This window comes from Magallana gigas, chromosome 5 (genome assembly GCF_963853765.1).
Source record: "Magallana gigas chromosome 5, xbMagGiga1.1, whole genome shotgun sequence".
Classification (NCBI taxonomy): domain Eukaryota; kingdom Metazoa; phylum Mollusca; class Bivalvia; order Ostreida; family Ostreidae; genus Magallana; species Magallana gigas.
In genome coordinates this window covers 21,066,961-21,093,455 of record NC_088857.1, presented here as the reverse complement: position 1 = coordinate 21,093,455, position 26,495 = coordinate 21,066,961, and the positions used below count along the sequence as shown (strand labels likewise).

The 26,495-nt window shown below is 33.5% G+C and overlaps 2 protein-coding genes across 22 annotated transcripts in view; both read left to right on the top strand.

Moving 5' to 3' along the window:
• Window positions 1-1,464: 1,464 nt before the first annotated feature.
• LOC105332614 (uncharacterized) lies at window positions 1,465-6,312 on the top strand. Of its 3 annotated transcripts, none has more exons than XM_066085745.1 (5): window positions 1,465-1,728; window positions 2,610-3,071; window positions 5,280-5,331; window positions 5,974-6,020; window positions 6,109-6,312. In XM_066085745.1, the coding sequence occupies exons 2-5, from the start codon at window positions 2,796-2,798 to the stop codon at window positions 6,178-6,180; spliced, it is 447 nt and encodes a 148-aa protein (XP_065941817.1). In that variant the 5' UTR covers window positions 1,465-1,728; window positions 2,610-2,795; the 3' UTR covers window positions 6,181-6,312. The 3 variants fall into 3 exon arrangements, with proteins under 3 accessions (XP_065941817.1, XP_011433566.3, XP_011433565.3); XM_011435264.4 differs by lacking the exon at window positions 1,465-1,728 and adding an exon at window positions 1,915-2,110; XM_011435263.4 differs by lacking the exon at window positions 1,465-1,728 and adding an exon at window positions 1,915-2,381.
• A 7,257-nt stretch (window positions 6,313-13,569) lies between these two features.
• The window catches only part of LOC105332629 (twitchin), a 75,401-nt gene continuing 62,475 nt past the window's right edge, over window positions 13,570-26,495 (top strand). For 18 of the 19 annotated variants that reach the window (XM_066085721.1, XM_066085735.1, XM_066085733.1 and 15 more), the window contains exons 1-8: window positions 13,570-13,727; window positions 18,253-18,581; window positions 19,912-19,924; window positions 21,754-21,902; window positions 22,619-22,774; window positions 23,086-23,397; window positions 23,707-23,719; window positions 24,271-24,481. In XM_066085721.1, the coding sequence (XP_065941793.1) occupies window positions 18,269-18,581; window positions 19,912-19,924; window positions 21,754-21,902; window positions 22,619-22,774; window positions 23,086-23,397; window positions 23,707-23,719; window positions 24,271-24,481 (1,167 nt within the window). In that variant the 5' untranslated portion in view covers window positions 13,570-13,727; window positions 18,253-18,268. Of the gene's footprint in view, window positions 13,728-13,782; window positions 13,931-18,252; window positions 18,582-19,911; window positions 19,925-21,753; window positions 21,903-22,618; window positions 22,775-23,085; window positions 23,398-23,706; window positions 23,720-24,270; window positions 24,482-26,495 lie in introns of those variants that run through there. The other variant, XM_066085717.1, reaches the window with a different exon arrangement.

Here is a 26,495-nt window from a genome sequence, read left to right as displayed (position 1 = left end):
TTTTTTTCCTTTGGCAATGTTATTGGGATTTTGGGTTCTCGTTAGACATCTCATTGTGTTTCATAATAAAGGCATGCGTGATTGTAAATAAATTCTCATCATCAACTCCATAAATCCGCTCTACATGCTGATCTGAAATTACACAATATTGTGGTGATATGAAGAGTCCCCTCAATGAAGCGAGAAACGAAATGCGTCATAGCGGTGTTAATTGTGACGTTTTGGAATCAGCCAGTATCAGTTTCATTCCGGTTTCTGTCAATGTAGAATCTTTTTTGCACATTGCTACTGTAATATGGCGGACAAATTGGATATGAATGTCACTAGTTTATGAAATCGCGAAGACCATTGCGCGAAATAAACTTTTTGTCCATTTATCGAGGAAAGAAAATTTGATATCTGAGCATATTGAGAGTTTTAAAGCAACCCTAAATATTGTATAAGAGTACTTAAACGACTTTGACATCTTTTCTCCTTTTTACGTTCAGTATGATGCATGTGGACCGCCTTTGTCGCATCTTGGCTATAAAATGCCAAACGCCTACAAAAATGTCACTGTAGTCGTCTAAATTATTCTAGTATTTTTAATCATTAGCGACTAATTTTTAGCTTTTGGTTCCCATCGGGTAGGATTTAAATCTTGTATTAAAAGATATACCCCCACCTTATAATTCCCTTTTATCATTATGATGGAGTATATTTTTTCATTACGAAAAAAATTAATAAGTTAACGTCAGGTGCTTGTGGTTTCACCATACACTTACAAAATATTATAATTTTGTAACCAAATTGTTTGTCTATTGTCGATTTTTTCACCTTTTTGTCTTTATATCCAGAACCGATGGGCTAAATTCAATTAAACTTGGCAACACTTCCTATGGTTGGGCGATTTGATAACCCCAGGGGAGATGATAAGGGAATACACGTGTATTGAAAATAAAAGTTGATCTCGAAAGTCTCTCATGAATCCAAATGTTAATGTTATAAAAAAATGTTATACATATACATATAAGCTTTCTCATATATGATTAATTTAAGTTTGTTCTACCTAAGAACTATAACCCCCCCCCCCCCCCCCGGACCCCCGGAGGTTGGATGCGGGGGAGGGGGTTGTTCAATGGGACTCCAATTGGATTTCAAAGATCATGATTCGTTAACGTATTTAATATAATGAAGAGATATTGAACAATTTTGCCTGTGGCTTTCCATACTTTTGAGTCATTTTAAACTAGTTAAAATGATATTTATAAACAAAAATACTTTTACAGGTTTATATGATGACTTTAGTCTTAGTGCGGAAAATGTAGATCGAAGCCACGTCCGACTTGTAAAAAAATGACACCCCCTCCATTTTTTTTTAAAATACAACGACAATCTGTAAATGGGATATCATTCAGCTGTAGACAAAACAAAGGATTATGTGCATTTTAAAAACACTTATTTTACAACTCTTCATACATATGTCTGTGTTTCCAGATAAGACACTTCATAACAATCGTTGTAATGCTTCAACTGTTTTTTTTTAAAGGTAAGAGTTTTAAAAATCGTTATTAAATGCTGTAATACATTCGGTTCGTCATATGAACATTAAAAACTTTTTAACAAAAAAGATTTCGTTAATGCGACAATTAAGAAAAAGAGATCCTTTTGATGATAGACGAGAAATGAAAAGTGCATTTATTTCTAAAAGGGGCCAAGCGTTTGTTGTACCTGTTCAACGGATTCCAGGTATGTGTTCTTAATTAACTCTACCTTGAGTTGCTTCTTTAGGAATATGGGGCTATTAAAATAAAATCGATTACTTTTTATTTGAGGGTAAAAAATCCTTATCGTTAGATACAGACTGTAAGAGTATATGAGAAGCTCACGAAGTTGAGTATATCCACATCATACGTACTTTGTTAAGAGGCACTCAAATCTAAACAAAAACCTAGCTAGCACGGGTAGGGTCTTTCTTTCTCGTTGACAAAGAGTTCACACGGATACCAGGTTTCGGTGAAGTGATTTATTCATTTGATCAAGCGTTTCATATCCAACGAAACTTTAGTGAAAGTTTTATTTCAAAATAAATCGATACATGGGTGTCCTGGCGAGGTTCGGCTCCCTAGAGGTGATGTACATTTTGAATTTCTTCCCAGATACCCCGATCAAATATTTGAACAAATGGATTTAGAAGAATCGTATTTTATTGATATCATTACTTTCAACTTTCCGAAAAACTCTCTGGAGGTTTAATTTTGTAGTTGTAATTCTCAATATTCCCTGGGCAATTTTTTTGTTTGTCCGATTCATTCTAACTTGCGTATTTCACGTCGTAGGTCGAACTTTTGAAAATAACTTCAAAAATTTTAATCCGATTTTTATTGAAAGAAAAAGACTTGGTAAGTAATTACGTTTCCTTGCTTCAATATTTGCTCGTAAATTCATTTTGTTGACATGTGCTTATTTATTAAAGAGAACAGGATAAATGTTCGATGTGAATTTATTTACAAATCAAACTGTACAAATAAAGTCTACAGATGTTTAATTTACACTGTTCGAAGAGACGTCTTGAGTGATGTTTTTGTTCAGTTCATTTATTTACTTGTACACTTTTTTTTATTTACCAGGTTTATTCCGAAATCTAAGCGGCCTCTTCTAAGCACACGCCCATTCTGAGCGGCATTTTCTTCAGCAAACTTTGGAATTTAATGGCGACGTTTTTTTCAACACATCGTCGGGAAACTTCTTTTTATTCATATCTAAGGATGTGAATTTTTACAATACTTCGTAGTTTGTTTGAAGTGTTTGGAACCATGTTTACATTTATGAATCCAGTGGAAAACTACATCAAGGAAATTCGGGTTCCTTGTAAACTCGAACCGAGCGAAAGAGCGACAACAACTCTACCGTTCGTGTTCGAGTCTCGGTCGAGTTCTCGAGTTCATTCAGCGCAATCACCGGAAATGATGTCATCATCTTCATCATCATCATCAACGTTTCTACATCCCTTTGCCAGACGACAGGAAATCCCCGCAGTGAAAAAGCAGCTTCATCGGGAGATTGTGTATTTCTTTGGTTGTAACAAAGAGGTATGTCATTTACGCATATTGCATTCAACAATTAAGGAAAAAAAGATATATGGAAGAACTAGAGCATATCGGATATTTTGTGTGTGTTTTGTTGTTGTTGTTGTTGTTGTTGGCGGGGGGGGGGGGGATGGGGGGGGGGGGTCACCATAACATTCAATATTCATATACTTCATATACATGTACAAGATGCTGATTAAATTGTAACGATTATTACGAAATATTTTTGACAATGAACTGATTAATCATATTCAAATAGAAAAAAGGTGAAACCGATTTTATTTCTTAACAACTCACGAATATATGAAAGTAAAACTCAATAAATGATTCTTCGTTTAGGTTACAGTAACCGATATTTTCTCAGGTGAAATGGTGCAATTCCACCTGAAACATTTAATAAACGATCAGAATTCTGCTTTGAAATATATCTTGTTTTTAATTTGATATAGAATAGAAGAGATTAGAAGAAGACATGAATAATTTATCATGAGTTATTGGTTTAGCAGATTATTTAAATTTTGAATGACACGGGTGTCCAGATATCTCCTTATGATCACAAACAAAGTCTTCACCTGTGCAAAGAAAGTATATTACATTGTCAGCGAGGGTCCGAACATTCAAATATTTGCTTCTGAAAGATCCAACATCTTGTGTTTTTATCTCAAATGACTGAATTAAAGTCAGTAGATTATTTACAAATTTTCTTGAGTCCTCCTAAGCTGTTTATCTTCCTTTATCTATTGGCATTTTTATCATGTCCCGTAACCGTGTATACTAGTATGAACAGTGCACATAGTGTTTTTCATGTCTGTTCTTCCATCAGGTCCTTCCCATCTTCTGTCCGTCCGTCACATTCTGCGCGGTAAGCCTAGTTTGAAAAAAAAAAATCAATGTACGTCACTTTCGTGAAACTGCATTTACGATTTAAATCGGTGACTACAATTCAACTTCGTTGTCTGACCTTATCATTCACTTTGACTTCACTTTTCGTCATTTCAATTTTTTCCTCCAATGCAAGAACATTGTTCAAGATTCCTTCCTCTAACTTCGCACAAAGATACGTATATCAAGTTCTTGTGAGAGATATTCAACTGTGTCGTAATTTTCAGACCTTGGTTTTGCTACTCTACCTTAAGTTTTAGATAACATGTTTAAGATTGAATTCTTTCTTTTAACTTCATGTACTGAAACGATACCATTAAAAATGTAAAAGTCTTTTTACATCTTTCATTATGTTTTACTTCACTGGACAAGGCAATTTTCATTTTACATTGCAAAAAAAAAAAATACATGTATATACCATTTGAAGAGGGCAATTATATTCTTTGGACTTGTAGATTCTATAGTATATTCATACACTACATGTATATGAGACTATGTGAGTACAGAACAAAATGAACAATTTTAAGACTTCTTTATGTTTTGAAACATGGCTTCAAATAATATAGATTTAATGTGTTTCAAAGGTGACAATTGAGACCATTAAATAAGTAAGCGAAAAAAAAAAATCATAGATAAAAAAGAACGTACATGAGTCAAGGAGTCAATTTGATTTTTTCATATTAAAATGGTTTTTGCTCAACTTAACGGAATTTGCAATTGATTACCGGTAGTTGTCGTTGTGTTCGTTAATTTGTCATAAAGTCATCTCCTTCTCTAGAGCCACTGAGGCAATTTCAACTAAACTTGGCATAAACCATTCTTGGGTAAAGTTTTTTTTCTACGTGGTTTTGTTTAAAGTAACACATGACTCACAAGAAGAGATTTTGAGGGAAGAATAAGAACAAGATTAAATTATTTAAAAATCCTCTAATGAATGATTATGAATCCCAATCATACATAGAAACAAATTACGAGATACATAAAAATATCTCTGCAGAATCCAAGTTTTATTTGGTAAAACTGGTCATATATGTAGTAAGCATGTATGGAAAATTATTAAATGTTTTACTGACTTCATTGCATACATTACAATGTATTTTGTACATTCAGACATATATTTGCCAGGTACATGTAGTTACTTAGATCAAGTTGGTTATGTTGTTAAATTAGGTTGCGATAGGCCCATGGGCCTCTTGTTAGAGATGACATAAAACAAATCTCGATTAAGCGTACATGTATATTTGAATTCAACACCTTTTCTATTATTTAACAATGCTTATTTTTAACTGACAGGGTTTTTTTTTTATTAAAGTTTATTCTTTGTTGTAGTTTTCCAGAAATAAAGCTGCTGAAAAATACTACAAAGATTTACATACCGTCGGTAAGTCCAAGACTTCATCAAGCATTTGACAAGTTTTAATAAGATTATAATACTAGTACATTATGATTATATACTGTAGCATTGGATACTCGCTTGGATTGTCTTTATAACTAACAGGATAGATCGTTAGACAGTTAACATGTTACTTAAATACTAAGAGTATTAGTATTTATGTTAGGAATAAAATAATTTCTTTGTAAATTGTATTTATTGAAATACATGTAAAACCGCCCCCTTGTAACTGTACGTTTTGTATTTAGAATGTAAATGTTCGTGTAGTAGAGTAAACTTTGGAAAGCATTACAACTTTGCAAGCATTATAACTTAATATAAAATGTGGAAACATGGCTTTTCAGTAAATGTAACTTTCCGTTTTGTATTCAGAATTTGAACTTAACTTTGGAAAGCATTCCTATATAACTTGATATAAAAAGTGAAACATGGCTTTTCCCCAAAGTTCAGTAATAAAAATCGGAAAAACTTGGCATTGATCGAATTAAATTGAATTGTATGTAGGGGCGTATTACTGCTGTGCAATGTAATATATTAAGGTGTTTTCTACAATCACGTAGGAATTTCAAGAAAAAAAAAGTTTTTATAAAAATTCCATTAGCTACGGAGGTTGTCTTTCTTTACTTGTAGGAATTTCTGGGAATTTGGAGAACGAGGCATCGCGCCAGCTTTACCGGGTGCGTTTATAAAACCAATTCTTTTAAGTCAAATAGATTATGATATTTATCTGTATATTTTTTAAATTTCTTCTTTATTCTATTACAGTGTTCTACGAATTGCCCCCGCCAACGAATTCTTCTAAAGCGACGCCAAATTGAAAAAACTGTAGTAAAATGACAATATATATGCCAACGAGAGACTGTATTACCTTTTTAAGCTGCTCTTGGTGCTTTGACTTTTCATCTTATGTCATAATTGGTGGATTAAATCTTAATAGTGGTCTGGAAGCTTCTACCATCGTTGTTACCAGTACTGCTGAGGAAAAACTCTTAATTTCCTCAATAGTCTCCTTGCAAGAAGAAAAATCATCTAGTCTATTCCCTCTTCTTTTTAATATAGCTAGATCATGCAACAATTGTTGTCAACTTATCAGTACTATGACTCTTTTAACGTTTTATATAAAGAATAATTTATTTATTTCAAAAAATATATATCGAAACGGATCAACGTTGACTCCAGGTAGTATTTTTATCTTTAACTCTTTCCCTGAATTCTTTTTTATTAATAGAATTGTGCTATCATAATTTCTGCACAGGGGTCTACTATTTTCAAAACAAAGATTGTATTTAAGTTAATTACAAACTGTAATTCAATTAATAACATATCTTCCTAGTTTGGAGACCTAACATCACGAACCCCTTTTTGCTGACAGTACATGTGCATGTGTTTATTTTCAACAGATGTTACACCTCGTAATAGATGCAAATGACGCATTTGTAAAATAAAATGCAATTACTTGTTTAACAGGTAACATAATGTTGTTTATTCACATGCGTTTCTTGGCTGCTGTAATTTAAAAACAGAGAAAAGCTTTGTTTCAAGGGGTTTTCCCCCGTATGTCCTATTTACGTGTCCTTTATAAATGTTTTTCCAAGATTCAAAATTTGCCTGTAACGTTAGGTCAGTTATTCTGAGTCCTTTCGATAAGGTTGAGGGCAAATGACTTTTATTGAAAAAGTCATTTTAGAAGGTCGTTTGGTGAATATGGGTGTTCTACTACATAAGGACATATCCTCCTCTTTATTAGAATAGTTTATACCGGGTTCATTTAGCATTGTTGAAACACTAAACACGAATTTATAACGAAGTTTTTCCTGAAAAGCATTCTTATTATAGCATAATCTTGAACATATTTATTTTTTCATATCTTTAGTATATAAATTAAATTCAAAACCATAAGTAAAATGTAGGAATTCATCAGAGTAAAACTTTAATCTTATTATTAAGCAAATCAAGTCGAATCTATCAATTGAAAAAAAAAACGAAACCAAGAGTATATGATATACAACCATATGTCCTGACTTGGCGTGTCATATAAGTTGAACCTTAAGTCTATATGTAACTGGTGTACCATTTTGTTATACATCTAATAAAGGGATAATCTTTAATATATGTCTCGCAAAAAAGGTGTTTATAACATAAAAATATTTGAAAACTCTGGCATTTGACAGCAGAGATTGCATTTTTGAACTTTTACAATGAATCCATCTTTATCTTTCAAAAAGGTCTTAGGGCAGATAAATATACAAAAGGACTTTAATTTTTTTGTAGAATGGTTAAAAAAAAGTTTAGTAGAGAGGCTTTGTTGCGTCCACGATTGAAAAAAATAAATAGTAGTTGTACTTCAATAGTGTCTGTAAAGTGATTCTTATAATGAAATACATCCCCAAACGATATTGAAATAATTACTTCAATAGTGGTCGTACTTCAATAGTGGTTGCAAAGTGATTCTTCAAATAAAATACATCCCCAACCACTATTGAAATAATTTATTTCAATAGTGGTTGCAACGTCGACTCGTCGACCCTTCATCAATGTACTTGCGTTTGTTTCATCGTTTCTGTTACTGTATGTTTACTGGAATATTACGAATAAAAGCATACAATAAACCTATAATAGTATTTGCTTCATTACTATATATAAATATATTTACCTCATTTGATTCAACCGATATCTGTAAAAAATTTCTTATCCATAGATGTCCATCGTTGATTAATTTGAACTATGCTTACATTACTTAGCAAAAGTATCATTCGGTGAAGAGAATGCAGCATTTTGAAAATATCGACTTACTACGAGGGTCAATCAAAAAATACGAAGACTTTTGTCATAGCTATGTTATTTAACGTCATATCATTACTAAATTTGGTAGACATAATTTAGCAACAGTTTCAAACAATTTCCAAGGAACAAAGTTAATAGATTCCTTTATTTCTAAGAATTATTTAGAATCTGATCCTGCAAAAATGAGGTCACGGCGCACGGTCAAAATTTGTGTAATGTCAACAATAATCAATATAATGTTGAAAGTAACATCTCTATAAATTGGGCTTAAAAACAAATGATATTGAAACCTCAAATTAAGCTTTGTCTTGGTATTCTAAGTTCTAAACAATGACAGGATAGATTGTTTTGTCGAACAGATATTATTAACTAAAGACAGATAGTCCTCTTTAAAATTGACTAAAAACATCGACGTCGCCGGACGTCACGGCGCAACGAGAGGTACAAACAAAATGGATTTAACCCAGAAAAAAGCCGACACAAGCTGTGAAAATGCTCAATGGTGCACAAAATAAGTCAACAATTATTTGCAAGTTTGTGTTTAACTGTAATAAATTTTGTTGGGGTGGTGATAATTATATTTTGCATATAAAACAGTCCGAAAGAGAGTAGAATATCTGTAAATATTTGGTAAAAAAAATAAGTAACGTCAACCGACTTCTAGGGTTATCCTTGCTGTAAACTAAGAGATACACGGTTAGAAAATGAAAACTTCGAAGAACTAACTTATGATTCTCGAACAGATGTCTGCAAGTAAGATGTTAAGTGGTTCAGTGCCATTTTAAATTGTAAGGAGAAAGGCACAAGAGACTAAGCGTGATAAAAAGATGGGGTATATCTATAAACTGTGCGTGTTTAATCTTGACGTCGTGTTTTGAACGGTACCGTGCGCCGTGGTGACAAAACATGTTGTTTTTAAAAAGGGGTAACAAAAATACCATTTCATCAAATGGACTAAAACTTCGCATATCAATAACATAAGTGTTGGTGCACAGATTAATCTGTTATGTTTGACTCTCATTAAAAATATATGATAGACAGCCACATTGTCTTCGTATTTTTTGATTGACCCTCGTATTTACCTAGCGTCCTGTCTGATATAGTCATGTAGGTATTCTAAAGAAGATGGATGTTCGTTTAAACTCATTGTATAATATTTGAAACAAAGTTATAATCTCAAAGTCTCTTTTGCTACATGTAATACATTTGTACGAAACGTTTGCTAAATATTTTCATTTACTATATTATATTCTTTTTCCATCTGGGATTGTTTGTCATTGGCTCTGATCACAATTTCTCGTACAAGTAATATAATTGAAGGGTTACACACGTACGTATACGTATTTTTAAAGGAATTTTGCAAACGTTATGTCCATCAAGTCTCTCAAAATTCTGTCGATGAATAACAGTAACATTCTCATCAAATACAGAGTTAGTATATTTATCTGAATTTGTTCTAATTTCAAATGATTGAAATAATTGATGAATAGATTATGATAGAAATGGTAGCTTTGTTTGTGTAAATGAGAGAGAAAGAAAGAAATAAAGATGTATCAGCACAATGTTAGTACTGGTTAGTGCCCCATTTACAAGATGCTCAATATGATGAGAGGAAGAACTACAAATGTATATACCTGTTTATATATATCTACTTACACGTGTTCTTATATTAGATGGGATTAGGTCACACACAACAATCGGGGTAAGAGTTATTTGACACCCCACTCAACCCCCCCTCCCCGATTCAGCATTGCCTCCTGCAGAGTACAAGAGCACCAGACTATATGTATTACGTATTAATTACCTTCTCCTGTCTTTATCACTGTATATTTCAGCCCACGTGGTATCATCACTGTGTCTGATTGCCATGGTAAGATGACGACATCTAAGAGACAGCGCATCTAGTATAATTTGGCAATCTTACTAGTGCAAATAGGTCCACTCTCTTTATTCTTAGAGTGTTAACTTTTTATAGTCAATTACGAGAAAATTGTGGAAAAGCTGCCATTTCCGTGTGTTTGGAATTGAAACTGTAGTCTGAATTTATAAAGATGATACCTTTTATTGTCTGAAGACTAATGAATATAGCTTCACAGCAGTTTTTCATTTGTTCTTCTTGATCTTAACATATGCATTGGGATTGATTGCAAATTCATTTCTGTGCATAATATTAATATTTGTTCGATCACAGGAAAAGCTGATTTAGCTGAAAAATATTGTAGGAGTTTCAACTCTGTCTATCCATCTGTCTGTCTGCCGATGTGCCAAAATGCAAATTTAAAAAGGAAATTGTTTTATATCTATCAATGTACTTGTTATATAAATATATTATATTATATAGACTATATGAAATATTCATACATTATATAAATAGTGCCTCTTTGGGAGGGTAACAGTTGAAATTGACACCCCGAGAAAACCATTGTCAACCGACGCGAAGCGGAGGTTGACAATGGTTTTCGAGGGGTGTCAATTTCAACTGTTATCCTCCCAAACAGGCACTATTTATTTTGTTATACTGAATGTCTTTTTTTAAAATTTTAAGAAAATTTTACTGCTTTTATATAGGAATAACGTGAATTCTACAGCGAACCGTACGCGCATAATTTTCGCGCATGTAACATTTTTTAATGTTACCCGTTGCCAAGTGCGTTGCTAACGCTGAGGGTAATAATAAATATTATTAACTGCGTCTTAACCAATCAGATTTCAGTATTTAACATGAAAGTATAACAATCTCTTTTATTAACCTATAAATTGCTGGTTTTAAAACCTGATAACAGTGGTTGTCTGAAAACATTTTCTTGTGTAAATATTCATGTTGTTTTTCGATTTCAGTCGTATTGAGGAAAATACAAGTTTCAGTAGCCTGTATTCAAAATTATTATTTTCTATTCTAATTAAAATGATTTAATAAATTTAAAAGATGTTTTAAAGATTTCCAATCGAACATCTGTCGTCATGAGCGCATGAACAACAATGATTTTGAGCTTGATTTTTGTCGGTATCTTTTCATGCTACATGTAGTTCGCCGATAACTAGTACATGCTACGCCGTACTGTATCATCGCCATTATATCACGGAGGATGCACTTGCGTCTGAAGATGACAGGATTTTGTGCGGTTGATAAGAATGATCAAGAAGCCTGGGCCAAACACGACGGCGAACAAGAGGAAACAGACAGTGTTTCTCGTTAATACTGGCTCTATGAAGACACACTACTCAGTAGATGACAACACAAATCAAACTTAGATTTGTGATTGGGGACCGCGATGACTTTTAATATGTATCCTTATTTTTCAACAGATATAATCATTAAGCCAGCCTTTTTCATGTAAAAGTGGACGTAAACGATTTTTATTTTCCGAAATGACATCATTGTACAGAATTTTTCAAAACCGGAAAGTTTAAATTAAATACTATTTGATAAATGAAGCAATCCTTCATGTTGTACGTGTATGTTTTTTTTCTTTGCTTTTAAATAAATAAATATAGCTCTTTTTTCGTTTAATCCTATGATATACCGACAATACAGAAAAGCATAATTATCTATTTCGAAGTGTAAAGTCGGTATGCTTTGATTGAGTTAATGAAAGGGATAACGGAAATATTTTGTAAGAAAGGCAAAAAATTGCATGTTTTCAATGACATTCACTTAAAATATTTCTATCACGTATATAAAATATACTGACACGTGTCATAAAGTAAAACAATGAGATTTATTGTGTTACATGGTAAAATTCTGGAAATGATTAGAGATAACACTCCGCACTGTTATCTTTTTCTAACAAGAAGCTTAAATTTTATCAATTTGTATTTTTAAAAAAAGTCAAATTTTGGCTTTTTATACCAGCTTATGCCATGTCATAACAACCCAACCCAAGAGGAGAAAAAAAATTCTATAATGGATACTTTTCTTAATCTTCTAAAATTTTTCTGACGAATGCAAAATTATCGAGGATTTACTAATGACCCCGTTTATAAAGTTTATCATTGAAACACAAACGATATTGATATATTAATTTCATTTTTATCAACAACAGACTTTCAAAGAAAAAAAAATCAATGCCTGAAAAATCATCCCCTAAAGAATTGGTAAGTTGAGGTTGTACGGGTTATAAATCACAACTACTGTTCTTGTATATATTATTTATAATTAAATGTAAATTAGAACTTATTTTACTAAACAATAACAAACTGCATGTATGCACACGTGTATAAAGGTAAAATATCATAAATAATCATAAATTCATTTTGAACGGCAAAGACGTTAACTGGCAATGGCATGCCTAGGTTTCAATGTCGTAATTTTCAAGGTCAAAGAGCTAAACATTAGCCATTTGCTTTTCTGCTTTTTTCACGGTCGATAACATTAATTTTCTTGGAGCAAGTGTTAGACATCTTAAGCAGCTTAAGCATATATTGATTTAATGCACTTTTTGTTTATTAGGCAAAAATGATGATAATAAATAAAATTCGCTTCACTCTACATCAGGGCGTATGATCCATGTTGTCTCGACAGTAATATATATACATATGTTTTAAAAAGGAAACAAATGTAGTTCCATGCACGTGATTTTGCAAGAATCTTGACCGAACATGACATGATTAATACATAAAGATAGGACACGTGTGTGTGTGTGTGTGTGGCGATGGTAAGGGGTTCCCAATTGGTTATAATCACGTTATTCATTTAAACAACGCTAATCTTCTTATAACCGGTACAAGATGGACCTCAGAGGCAGAGGTGGTACACCGCCAGTATCCGATCATAAACCAATTTGCCAGTGTTGATACAAATTATAAAGCTTCTGTAAAAGTCAAATCTTTTAACCTGGTTTGATTTGAAACAATTGAGAACAATTATTTTTATTTACTATCCAGAGACTTACCATCTTTTTGTTCTAAACAAACTTTCGCATTGGGAGGACGTGTTATTATACAAGAACAGTAGATAGTTTTGCACATGTGGTCAGTTTTTACCTCTTTCTTTAGCGATAACAAAAAGCAGTAATTGAAACCATTATTCTTGGTAATCAGTGTTCTTTAATTATGCAATATCTACATTAAAAAACATGCAAGATATTAAGAAGAAAAACCCCATCACCACAAGAGTTTTTTTTTAAGTTTGTAACACAACATTTAAAAAATCTGAATTTTATATATATATGCACTGGTATTGTTGCGCAAAAATAGTCAGTGGAAAGACTGACTATACACGTAATCATGGGATACACAAGTATTTCCGAGCTTCTCTTGATTATCCCTCCAGCCTATTTACAAGATAATATCAATGTAATGCCAGTTACTCATTACGCAAACTGTAAGACTTGGCTAAACCCAACCCTCACGCGTGCCATGATTAGAAGTGACACTCGTTCTGATTGGCTAATACAAATATGGGAACCGTTGCTGGTGATATTAGATTTCTTCGCGAAAAAATGGGATTTTTTGCATACTTGTAATATCTACTTCCACTCCGAAAGCCTCATGGCTGCCGTCTGATATTACGACTTCTGCCGGTTCTTTAGTTCTCCGTTTCATTCGGGTTTCTTTTAAAAGTCTATGGAATATATGCAATTTCATTAATTGGATATTCGGTAAGTCAATATAAGAGAAGAATTCTCGATTGTGAAACGTCTATTTTGTAAAGTATAACGATTCGAGTGTATTAATCAGTGAATGCAGCGTTATCCAATCACTTGTGTCCAAGTACCTTATACGTGAGAACAGGAAACAGAGGTATCGTCTGCTTCTTCTGTTCACTTTCAGAGCGGAAGCGATAGATAAACACAGCAACCAGGTAAAACACAGCAGCCTCATCAGCAAATTGCTTTACACATCAGTGGAATCTGATTTGATTCCAGCAATAACGATTGATTTGCCATGTTTATTCATCAAACTTGTTAACAGTATGCTCATGCAGCTGCCTCCTCTATTAAATTTCACATCGTTTTTAAAATATAAGTAGCATTTATTTATCATCGCATTTTCAAGAAGTTTTATTTCTACGTAAAGCGATAGCAACTTCTTGTTATGAGAAGCTGTTTCTACAAAAAAAACCCCTCTAAAATATCTTTTCCCCCGCTGGGTTGTACGTTAGACATCGATATGGAATGCACACAAACAATCATGTTTTTATCTTTTGTTTTTAATATCTCAAGTTAAAGTCTGCAATCGAAGGCAGATAAACAGACGCACCTGAATTTCCTCTGTTAATGCAATTTCAAACTGAGTTGATATTGAAGCATTTAATTAAGTGCCAGTATACATATTACGTAATTTTTGCGCTAAGATTCGTGCATGCCATCATGTACTCTGCTGCTTGTGTTACTGCATTGTTGAAAAAAGAGTGTTGTTTACCATATCAGGATTGAGCTCACGTCGAAGATGTATACCAAGGGATCTTTTAATTCCTCATTGTTGAGAACTGTTCATTTTTAGTGCTCTGGATGAATCAACTGTTATATTGCTTTGCTCAGAACCTTAACGAGCCATTACATTGATTTACGGAATCGTACTTCAGTTCTAATCAGTACGCGGTTACATGTATTATTAAATGTGTATATATGTTATTCTGGAACTATCAGACAATCTGGGCAGGATTGCTTTGATGTTACTCGAAGTTCCTCTTGAAAGGTGCGCCAGAACTTGTTTAGGATCATTTTGCTCTCCTCTCTCTCTCTCTCTCTCTCTCTCTCTCTCTCTCTCTCTCTCTCTCCATGTGTATATATGTGTTTGGTAAACTTCGTCTTTAATTCATATGCGTATTTATCAAGATTTTTTGGTAATTGAATTTCCGCCAAAGTTTACAACGCTGGAGTAAACACTGCCACTGTAGCACTGTCGACGAGACCCTCTCTCCTATCGGGGGAGGGGTCCGTTTGTATAATCTTTTAATTTTTCTTGATTTTGTTTATTTATCTGTCTGTTGCAAATGTCTGCGAGGTCGTGAGTTGTGTTTTTCTTGAGTGGAATTTTCGGCGATTCTTATCATCTTGTCAGAAGAACAGGAGAAAACGGTGTAGTCTCCTTTGCAAGGTGTTTGCTATTATAACCTATCAACATCTCTCTCTCTCTCTCTCTCTCTCTCTCTCTCTCTCTCTCTCTCTCTCTCTCTCTCTCTCTCTCTCTCTCTCTCTCTCTCTCTCTCTCTCTCTCTTCACACACAGAATATCCCTGAGACAACAAAAACTGCTATCTCTGTTGTTAATTAAACCCGACAGTGACTGATGTCTCTATGGGATACCTTTGAGCACTTTCGACTTGTTTCTCCATCAACTTGTTCTGAGCAGGTATTGTAGGCTTTTTCTGCTGACTTAAGAATAAAAAATCCTATACATGTATATGCTTTTTTATACCGTGGAACTTTGTAAACAGATGGTTTGGACAATTTGCCAATTATTAATTTTCAGCTTTTTCCTTCTCCATTAGCCTGCTCTTTGATCTTTAACGTTGATACGAAGGATTTGAATTAAATTGTCCGTTTTTTCTGTAAATTTAATAAAGAAGCTGTATGCCATCGGTTTCTGAGGGACTTATGTTCTTATCACTGTAAATGTGAACTGTTTGATAATTAAAAGTTCGATGTGCAGCGCGAGTTCATTGTGGTGCAGTACTCTCTGAAGGTAATGCCTTCCTAGTGGGGGACATTTGATCGCGGCTTCCAAAACATCGTTTGAGTCGAGTTGAAGAATTTTGCAATTTCATCTTTGTTGTCTTATTTTTGAACAGAATCTCTCGTTCTCTCAAGTTCAAGAAGTTAATTACCAAATACGATTTTGTTTTGTTCATTTCTTTTCTTCGCAAGTAAAAAAAAAAAAAAGAATATGTTAAAGAAACAATGACAGACTTCTGCATATGCTTGGCAGACGACCAAAACGTGTACCATCAATCTAGCTTTCGTTTTAGCAATGCTAGGCCGGCAAGATGGTTGATATCTGTAGGAGCCAAGAAAAGATCTTACAACGAAATATAATAGCATAAATATAAACGGAGCATAGCGAAGATTGACAGACTTGCGCAGCTATGTGCATAGCTAGCAGGATTATTTAACAAGACGTTTTAGTTTTATCATAAACACTTGGATATAGATTAAATAATCTAAAAATATTTGTCCCTGAGTCTAGAATGATAAATTTTAACTAAAACGAGGTCAGAATTTTGTAGGTATCGCAAAATCAGCTGATCTTTGCACATTTATAAATATTTAGTTATTTTGGAAGCAAATGTAAATTGTAACGCACGGCTGTAATCAAAGCAACTATCTATTCAACTATTCAAAGTTTTTATTTCTTTTTTTTTATTGTATCTGAAGTAAATGCATTTGTTATACATACAATTCACCGTTCTGAAGCAAATTGACCTTCAGATGGAATATATCTTCAACGTTTAAAGACCATTTATTGAAATCCCATGATAACATTCAATCTCAGCTGTTTCGAAAACACAATTGGAGTTTGAATGTTTACAAATTAAAGGAAATTAGCTGAAAAACAAACAGCAGAGGGCAGGCGGTATCCAATTTGCAGTGAGAGATCAAATTATTTATCAGTCTCTAGCTGGCGAGCCGAAAGCACGCTCCCCTATAGATAAAACAGCGCTAATTTAGATTTTTAGCAATTTAATATTGTAGATGTTTATGTTAACGCTGATTGGAATTGAGTGCACGTTAAGACGGAGATCGGCCGTTTTACGTTCTTTTGGGTCTTCCCACTAACATCTGCAGTATTGAGAAAATGAACGGGAAAAATAGCGGACTTGCAGAGTCAAATCCCCTTACCACTTACTTTGTATAATTATACATTCCTTTTAGCTGGAGATGGGGCTATTAAAACAACTCTGGTATTTAGTACAACACGGATTTTGAAAGCATGAGCTTGTTGAAGATGCACGCACAAATACGCGTGTATTTGTAGTTACATTACTTTATAGATACCTTTGATTGTTGGGGATATACACTGCATTTATGTTAAGTTCTTACTAATGGATATTCTTCTGAACGTTTCCATACTAAATTCATTACATTGAAATGTTTTTGTCTTTTTAAAACGATAAGTTGACGTTAATGATGTCCGATAACTAGGGCGTATTCAAAAATTGTCACAAACTCCGGATTACACAGCATCTAAGATATCCTGGTTGCTCTGTGCATTATACAGAACGTAAATACTGGTAATGAGCGCGGCATTTGCAAACTTGTCGAGGCTTTATCTAGAAGATGAACTTTTATTTGCTTTCTCAACTCTTCTTGTACAGTTTGGTTCTAAATGGTTTGTTTAGGGGAAAGCAACGAGATCCTTAAAACAGGAATTTGAAAAGTATTTTATATCCCATCAATGTCTGACTGCATTGTTTCAATAGCACCCAACGTTAAAGGAAGGCGTTAAATATGTCTGTCTGTTTTGCAGATAGCTTAGACTTAGGTAATTCTTTAGAACGACAATAGAAATTAAACAGATCTCTCACCTTTGAAATCGCGAGGTGTGTTTGCTCATATTTTCTTACATATGGCTGTTTTAGTATGATTTGTTTTGACCCGGATTTTTGTTTAACATGGAATGTTATAGACATCTACAAGAAAACATAATTGTCATTTCGGAACCCACTCATGTTAAGGCGATAACACTTGATTGCGTTCCTGGTCTGGTAACGTAGCATGTCAACTGCAATTACTTATCTCTCCTAATTGACATGCACGTGTGGCTGATTACGGTACATCTGTGGTGCACGTATGGTCGGGTAACTCCGGGGGTGCCGCGGTCCCCCACTGCTTACACGCGTATTATTGATTGTTAGTAGTCTCTTAGAATTCAGACTGTGAATACCATATTGCTCATCTGTGGAATAACTTAAAGATCTTGCAGAAAAAAGTGTATGACATTGGAATTCTGTTGAATAATTATTGGATGGATTGATATACATATATATTAATATATGTATTGCTGAATATTTGGTCTATAAATAGCATTTAGTGTTCTTGATTTACAGTATTTTCAGTATTTTTTACAGTTTTACAGTATTTTCGTTATTTGCGCATATTTTTGTTGATTTATTGCATGTATGGTGTCAGCACTATATCTTTTAACAGAGTATTTTCTATAAAGTTTCTCTTTTTGCTTTTAGCTAAACGTGGGTAACAATGGGGGTTGGTGACGACATCGCACCACGTTTCACCCAGAAACCAGTTCTAAAACAAGAGGATAATGGCGCCAAGCTGGTGTTTCAGTGTACTTTGGAGGCGTCCCCAAAGCCGGACATTCAGTGGTTCCAAGGGACAACGCCCATCTCACAGTCCAACCGCATTAAGATGCGCGTGGAGCCCGCTGGGGGCAACAAATACAATGTAATGATGGACATTATTGGGGTCACCGCTGCCGACGCTGGCACGTACAAAGTGGTGGCCAAAAACAAGCTTGGGGAAGTCTCCGCCTCAATCAACCTTAATTTTAGTGGTAAGGATCCAGGATTTTTAATTAAATACACAATTTAATGGTCGCCCAAAAGCAATGTGTGACATTGGATTGGATGAAGTCTAGAGGATTGTCGAAATTAAAACTTCGAGACTTACATGTACCTGTTTTCTGTCTGAATAACCAACTGAAAAATTATAGTACTAGTATACCAGTCTTTCTTTTTGACAGCTTCATAAAAAGTGAACAACTAAACTAGCTAGGGAACTATTAAACTATTCCAAATGATGTCATTTTAAATAAACAGTCATAATAACTTATCCTGAAGTGCCTATACTTCCTTTTCATCGATCAGTCAGAAAATTAAAAAAAAAAGGTTGGATATAAAATAGGCCTATAATTTTTTTTTTATTTAAAAAAAAGCAAAATCATAGCTGAAAAATAACGTTAATGATATCCCTAATTCAATTTACAATGCAAATACTTTACCTGATATATGGCAATTTATAAAAAAAAAAGAAGAAAAAAGAAAGAATATCACCAGTGCATTAAGGCAGTTGTTCTGAGGTTGACGTCAGAGTTCGCATTCTTTAGGCATATTATTAGAAATTCGCCTCTACCTGATGCAGAAAGCGTTCACAAACTAGATTTTACTTCTTTTGATATCGATGGGAAAAGTTGGTTTTTTGTATTCCAATTTGGCGAATTCTTGTGTCAGTTTATTCGATATATTACGAGAAAATAGTTACTAAATAGGAGTTTAATCCGTTGTAAGGTTATTTTCGAACTATAATTGTCATGCACAATACTTTTTATATTTGGCTTTAATTTTCACCATTTTAGAAAGTTCAAACAAGCATGCTAGCTATATCAGAGTTACTAAATGAAGAATCTCAGTCACAGAAATTTAACATTCTCGTTTTGACCTCTTTTGTCTTCTTACTTTTTGATCACTATATGAATATAGGCCTACTATCAAATTATTATACAATGTGTATTTATAGTAAAAGAATTGTCAACAGATATCAGCCGGATTTGTTCAAACTGCTTTGTTTTTACACGTGTACTTTACGACGATAGCACTACTTCCGGTTTTAGCAGGTACTTTGTTTACCTGAAAATTACGAAACAGACAGACGAGCAGGGGTAGTAAAATATATTTCTTAAAAACTGTGTAGTTTAATCTATAGATATGAAGACTAATTAAGAATAAAAAAAGGTTTAGGCAAAATTATAATCGGAATATGTAACGAAAACCCAGAATATTTTTTTTTTCAATTTGGCTGGTCTGGATAAGAAAACAAAAATATGGGGTTTTTTCTTTAAAAACTTGTGTCAGAAAAATAATTGACGCCAAACTTTAAATTTACAGGTAGTCAAAAACAGTAAGTATTTTCAAAGAATGGAGCATGTTATGCCTAAATGAAGATTTTCCTTGATACATACCAAATTGTACTAACTTTGCAGTGTTATGGGACTTAAAACACTACTGGCGTGTGACCAGTTCTCGCCGAGTACCATTTCTCGCCAGTACATTGTGACATCATTTTATCAACACATAAAATTACATACGAAAAATGACATCACAATGTACTGGCGAGAAATGGTACTCGGCAAGAAGTGGTCGCACACCAGTAAATGTTCAATATTGATGATCTCTTCTCTGCTTACCTAACTGTTATTGTGTGACTTATAAGGAACTCGTGTGATAACACTTAGATGCAGAATTTAGTTTTTTTTTAAAGTGAATTTCTTTTGCTTTCAATTCAATAAATAAACTATAGGTTTTGTATCTCAAGGCATGATGTACTGTCAGATCTAAAAAGTAATGGAAGTAGGAAGTTTTCTTAAACCTAGCTGAAGTAAAATCTCATTTCCATTTTCCTGTAAAGGATATGTTTAAACCTCTCATTATGTCAAATAAAATCTGCAAATCATTGATTTGCCTTAATTATATCTTGTTAATGAAATGCAGATAGGTACACATGTATCATGTAAAACAATTGTATTTTAAGGTATACAGTACATTGCAAGTAACTGATATATGATCTCTACTAACTAAGCTTATGTATTGTATAATTGGACAACGCATGTGGCTCACAGTTAATCCATATGTGTTATGAAATGTGATCTTCATTCTAAATATGTTTCATAGACATGTACAGTTATTTTAGACAAGGTCCTATATAGGTTGATTATCTCAGCAGTAAAATTGCACTGTTAGGAAACAACATGCATGTTTCATCATCTTGTTTGTCAAACTCTGGATTTTTCAGATAAAAATATCTGTTTGTATAAATTAGAGAGTCCAAACTCAGGGAGTTTCAAAGTGTGAGTTTTGATAATTTTCTTCGCATTATCAGAACTCCCACAGTGAAATGAGAGCTGAAACGAAAGGCTACCTCACATATTGTTTATAGTTCAAATCGTGATCTACTGAATTCGACACCTGCTGCATTTTGTTCCTGCAATAGTTTCCATATCAAAACAGCTGTGGATATATTCCATCACTAAGGATTCCATTCATTTTGCCAACAGTTCCGAACCCTGCGACTATTATACATTCTGATGGATGGAAATATTTTATCTATTCTTGTCCACCTGCATTTCTCTGCCACTTCCAATTTATTTTCAATTTCCCAGTGTGATTGAAATAACACTGCAATAATCAATTTTAAAGTGCATCGTTTCAGTTGGTAGATAGAGTATATGGAGTGCTGCATGTCTTTGGCTTGGTGTCTGACATTTGACACATTATAGCAATGAAAGTAGGAGGGGAACCGATCAATCCTTGTAAACTTTGAGAATTGTGTAATCATGACGTACAATTTACTTATGTTTTAACAAACTGATTTTTCTCCAACTGCCACTTTTATTTAATACCTTGTTAACTCTGATAAATGGTTTTTACAATTATTATGTAATCCTACAAAAAAGGTATTACTGTTTCAACACGTTGATTTTTGTTTACTGCCAATTTTTCTTTATTGTTAATTGCAGAAACTGTGAAGTTTTTACTGGTCTTCAGTTTAAACACCTTTTTGGGATGAGTGGGGGGATTTGAATGCAATATTTCATTGAACTAGTTAATATCAATCAATCAATCATTAATAACATTTTATTAAAACAACATACACTTGATGTTTAAGAACTATAGAAATGAATTGATCATGTAAAATGACATGTTCTAATATATTTATTTTACTATATTCAGACAAGATGGAATTGCTCCAAACTTTATACAGAAACCCGTCACAAAACAAGCAGACAATGGTAAAAAACTGCTGTTTGAATGTCAACTCACAGCCGATCCAGCTCCACAGATCACCTGGTTTAAGGACGAGCAGCAAATCACACCTGGGGGTTCGTAACGCTTATTATTCAAATAGATTGATTCATGCAATCAGAAGAACAAAAGAGTTTGTATTGCTTACTCTGATTGGTCAAATAGATGGATTTAATTTTTAATGCTTATTCTTAATGGTTAATCTTTCATAGTTTGTAACAATTAGTTTTGTTACAGTCTGACATACTTGTTTAAAATTTGTTAAAAAATATTAACTATTTCTGCCTTGAACGAAAACTTATTGTAGGTATCCATGTACATTTGAGTACAAACATACATATTGTATGGTGATTAAGCAAAAATATTTTTATGAATAAAGGTGGTACATCTGTCAATATTAAAGTGGATTAAAGTACATTATGATTAAAATACATTCACTGGTTTAGAATTTTCAAATGTTCCAATATTTAACCAAAAAATGCGTTTTAAAAATTTTTGGAACAGAAAAGTTTTAAAATCCCCAGCAGGATTCAATCTCATGACCTACAGATCCGCAGTGAACCCTCTAACCCACTGCACTACATACGCTGTTAGATGACAATTTTGGGAAAGAAACTATTTATAAAATTGTACTTGATTTATTGTTTATTTTGATAAAAAATATGTCACAACGTGGAGGTGTCCCATACCACTTTAAGTTAGACTAACAGTTTTCGGAAACAATATGTTTAATGATGGGTACTACTGGTATGTGGAGAGAATACTGATTTATTGCGTAATTAATTTTTTTTAGGTCGCATCAAGATCCGATCAGATCCACAACCAAATAAGAAATTCTTCTTAGTATTAGAAATCAGTGATGTAAACGCTAAAGATGCAGGAAATTACAGAGTCACAGCAAAGAATGCATTAGGAGAAAGCAATGCCACCATTAGGCTTAACTTTGACAGTAAGTTCTTTTGAATTTGGAACATGACTAAACCGACTTAGTACATGAGATGAAGTCACATATAAATCACTGTATTTTGGTGTCATGACAATGTAGAAGATTTTTACGAAATGCATTCCAGATTACTTAGCAAGCTGATAACACAAGTTTTACCATATTTAAATATGCAGTAACAGCCAAATGGCAAAATTTAGAATCATTAAAAAAAAAAGAAGAACCAAAATTCATCTTTTTGTTTGAAATGTATTAACTTGTACTAATTTTTGACAGGGTCTTAAAAAAAATATTATTTTTCTTTTTTTTAACTTTAGGTGATGAATCAAAGAAGCAACAGGGACAGCCACCAAAGTTCACCACCAAACCAATGATTCGACAGGAAGGGGACAAGATCATCTTTGACTGTAAACTGACCGCAGATCCCAAACCCACCATCACCTGGTACAAGGGGACGGAGGTTCTGAAGGAAGGGGGGCGTTACAAGATGAAGATGACCTCTGACAAGGCCAACCACACCGTTTCCATGGAGATCGCTGGCGGAGGGATGCAAGATGGAGGGGAGTACAAGGCTGTTGCCAAGAACAGCTTTGGTGAATCCACGGCAACCATCACTTTGAACTTTGAAGGTTTGTAGATTTTTACAGGCATAGATATGAGTGAAAGAAGCAGTAAAGATATGCATGCATTTACAAGGAAGGTTTTACAAGTAATCACACAAAAGAGTATACATTTGATTATTTTAAAGATGTAATTACTTTAAAAATGTTGCAACTTATTACATGAAATATGTCACAAGTTATTACATGAAAGATGTTACAAGTAATTGCATGAAAGACGTGACAAGTGATGACATAATATATTGGCATTCAAGCTTATTTCATACAAGTGTATGACTGTAAAACTCTTTTTATAAAAATTACATTTTTTTCTTTCAGGAAAGAAAGCTCCGTGAGTATTTGTAGAAATCTTGAATGGCAACACCTGTAAGACTATAGTAGGATTGTTGCATAAGTTTACATCTCATCAAGTATCTATGGAAACTGTGGAGTTTTACAAGACTCTCTTCAAGCTACAACAAGAAACATTACATTAATCATATGTTTGAAAGGTTTAAAAGCACAGGAGAAGCACATAAGTGATTCCTCCACAAGTTTTGGCAGCTGTACAGCAAAGAAAATGTTTCCTTGTGAACAATATGTGTAATTACTGCAACAAATCATTGATCACAATGAACGTAGTGTGGTGGTACCGATTGTAATGGCATGCCTGTTTCTTGTTTAGTAATTACTTATATTACTTAGTTAAAAGCCTTTTTATTACATGTTCTTAAGGCATTTGCATAAGAGTCCTACAATTTTATCCAATTTTTATTAATTTTTCTTCTAAAAGTATTCCTCAAGCTTTTTGAGATAATCTATGAGAAATAGGCTAGTATCTTAATATATACTTGTAACATATTACTTCAAACTTATACTAAGTGTAATTTGATAATTTTCTAGGCAAGGCAAAGCACCTCATTTCTTGACAAAACCGACCATCAAGCAAGAGAGAATGCAGCTTTTGATGACATGCAATCTGGAGGGAAAGCCCGAACCCAAACTATCCTGGTTTCGGGACAACACCGAAATCACAAATGGAGGACGATATACTATGCTGCTGAAAAAGGACGCCTCAGCCCCAGACCGATATGTAGCAACTCTTACCATCAAGGTACATGCTTTAACAGACTAGGCAATTTAGATGGCTCAACCTGGCCTCAATAGTGTAAGGAATACAGCTAGCACATGATGTTTTGAAATAATTTAAATACAGTTGGTTTCTCAAAAACTATGGATATGTTAAAGTGATCAGAGTTAATGCTTTAAGACCTTGCAAATTTTTGGACCTTGATATCTCAAATATTTATATATGTTGAATTTTTTTTTCCTTGGTCCCATTGATTTTAAACCCTAACAGAATAGGCAAAATTTACATTCACATCAACATGAACCTCTAGAGAAAAAAATTGGCACTTAATAGTACACTATGTTACTCTAATTCTGTACACGGAATTCCTCACATTTTTGGGATGCCTTTTGCTCAGTGGGCATTTTAAATGACCAGGTACCTGGGGCTGTATCTTTTCATCTCCTACGGTACAGCTGATAAAATAATAAGTTCAGCAATAGTTGCTGTAGCTACATGGATTTTATTGCAAAAGAACTTTTAACATGAAGGGTCTCCCCCTGGTTTTTGCATTTTAACAAGTGATAATACATGTTTATCGGGGTAACATGGTGTTGAGTAAACACAAGATCTATCTCGTTATATTCTGTGTGGTGCCATTTTACTTGATTTCAGACAGATAGAAGAGGTGTTAACCCTGTAAATATATACATTGTAGGGTCACTAGTATTTTTTAAAGTCCTTGGAATGGCATTGTGGTAGAATCAATCATTTTTACAGACTTTGTTCAAACTCTTTTTCATTATACATAAGCATCATTTTCATGAACAGAAAAAATGCTTCAATGAAAACACAAAGCATTAGTGGAAAACTTTGATAAAAGGTGCTGTTCTTTCAAAGTGATCACTTCGTTACCTTGGAAACCACAAAAGGCCATTCAAATCTTGACAATTATGCAATTTCTTGGTTTGCTGACAACTGTAATCATATGCTATAATTAATGCTCTAGCCTGCAAGTTAGTGAGGGAGCATTTGCTCTGAGAGATGATAGCAGCACTGCATAGCTCTTTCTCCACAGGAAAGAGATGAAGGTTGTCTGTGAGAATGCATTCCTGAGTAGAAAAAAAAAATAGTAGAAGATATTTCCAGAAGCCTAATATCTTGTGTAGACCTGTTAATATCAAAGCGTAGTGTAAGTTTCAGAGAGACCATATATGGATTCTGAAGGTCTAGCTAGGCTATTGAAAGTTTTTTTTAAGATTTATGTACAAACATATGACATACATACTGATACTCCCATTCAATGATTTTATATGTAACAACTCAGGGTTTTTTTATAGTCAATTTAATGGTATGTATGATGAATAAAACTACAAGCATAACTCCATTGGATGAATCCTATCCAAAATCTGATTTTCAATTTTGAACTTTTTGGGTCTTTACTGGTATTCTCATCAAGTATGCACTATAAATGTAATTACATCTATGTGCAATGACTATAATTCATGGTAATAAGAAATACTGGAACTTTTTATAACATCATTTGATTACATGCAAGTATTATAAACTTCCCAATTAAGGTACATGTAATAAGAAATATTGGAATTTTTAAATGCATCATTTGATTACATGCAAGTATGATAAACTTCCCAATTAAGGTAATAGGAAATATTAGAACTTTTTATAACATCATTTGATTACATGCAAGTATCCATGAATTTCCCAGATGTTTTGCAGATGTGTTAAACTCAGTGGGGCTAAAAAATTAATTTTGGCATGCTCTTGTCAATAATTAAACCTTACAAAAAGTGAGATTGTTAAAATCCTAAGTGATGTTAATGTCTAAAGCGGTGCTCCCAATATCAATCAACAGTAGTGAATAGAGATTTCATAGTTTACCACTGAAAGTTTTAGGTATAGGAACTAATTACGTCAAATGCTCCTGAGGTTATGTCAGGTATATTTAGAGAAATAAACATCTGTACACCCACGTATTCTGTAGTTGATGCGGGGTAAGCAATCTAAAGACATTAGTCGATAAAAAATGATTGGTTAATTA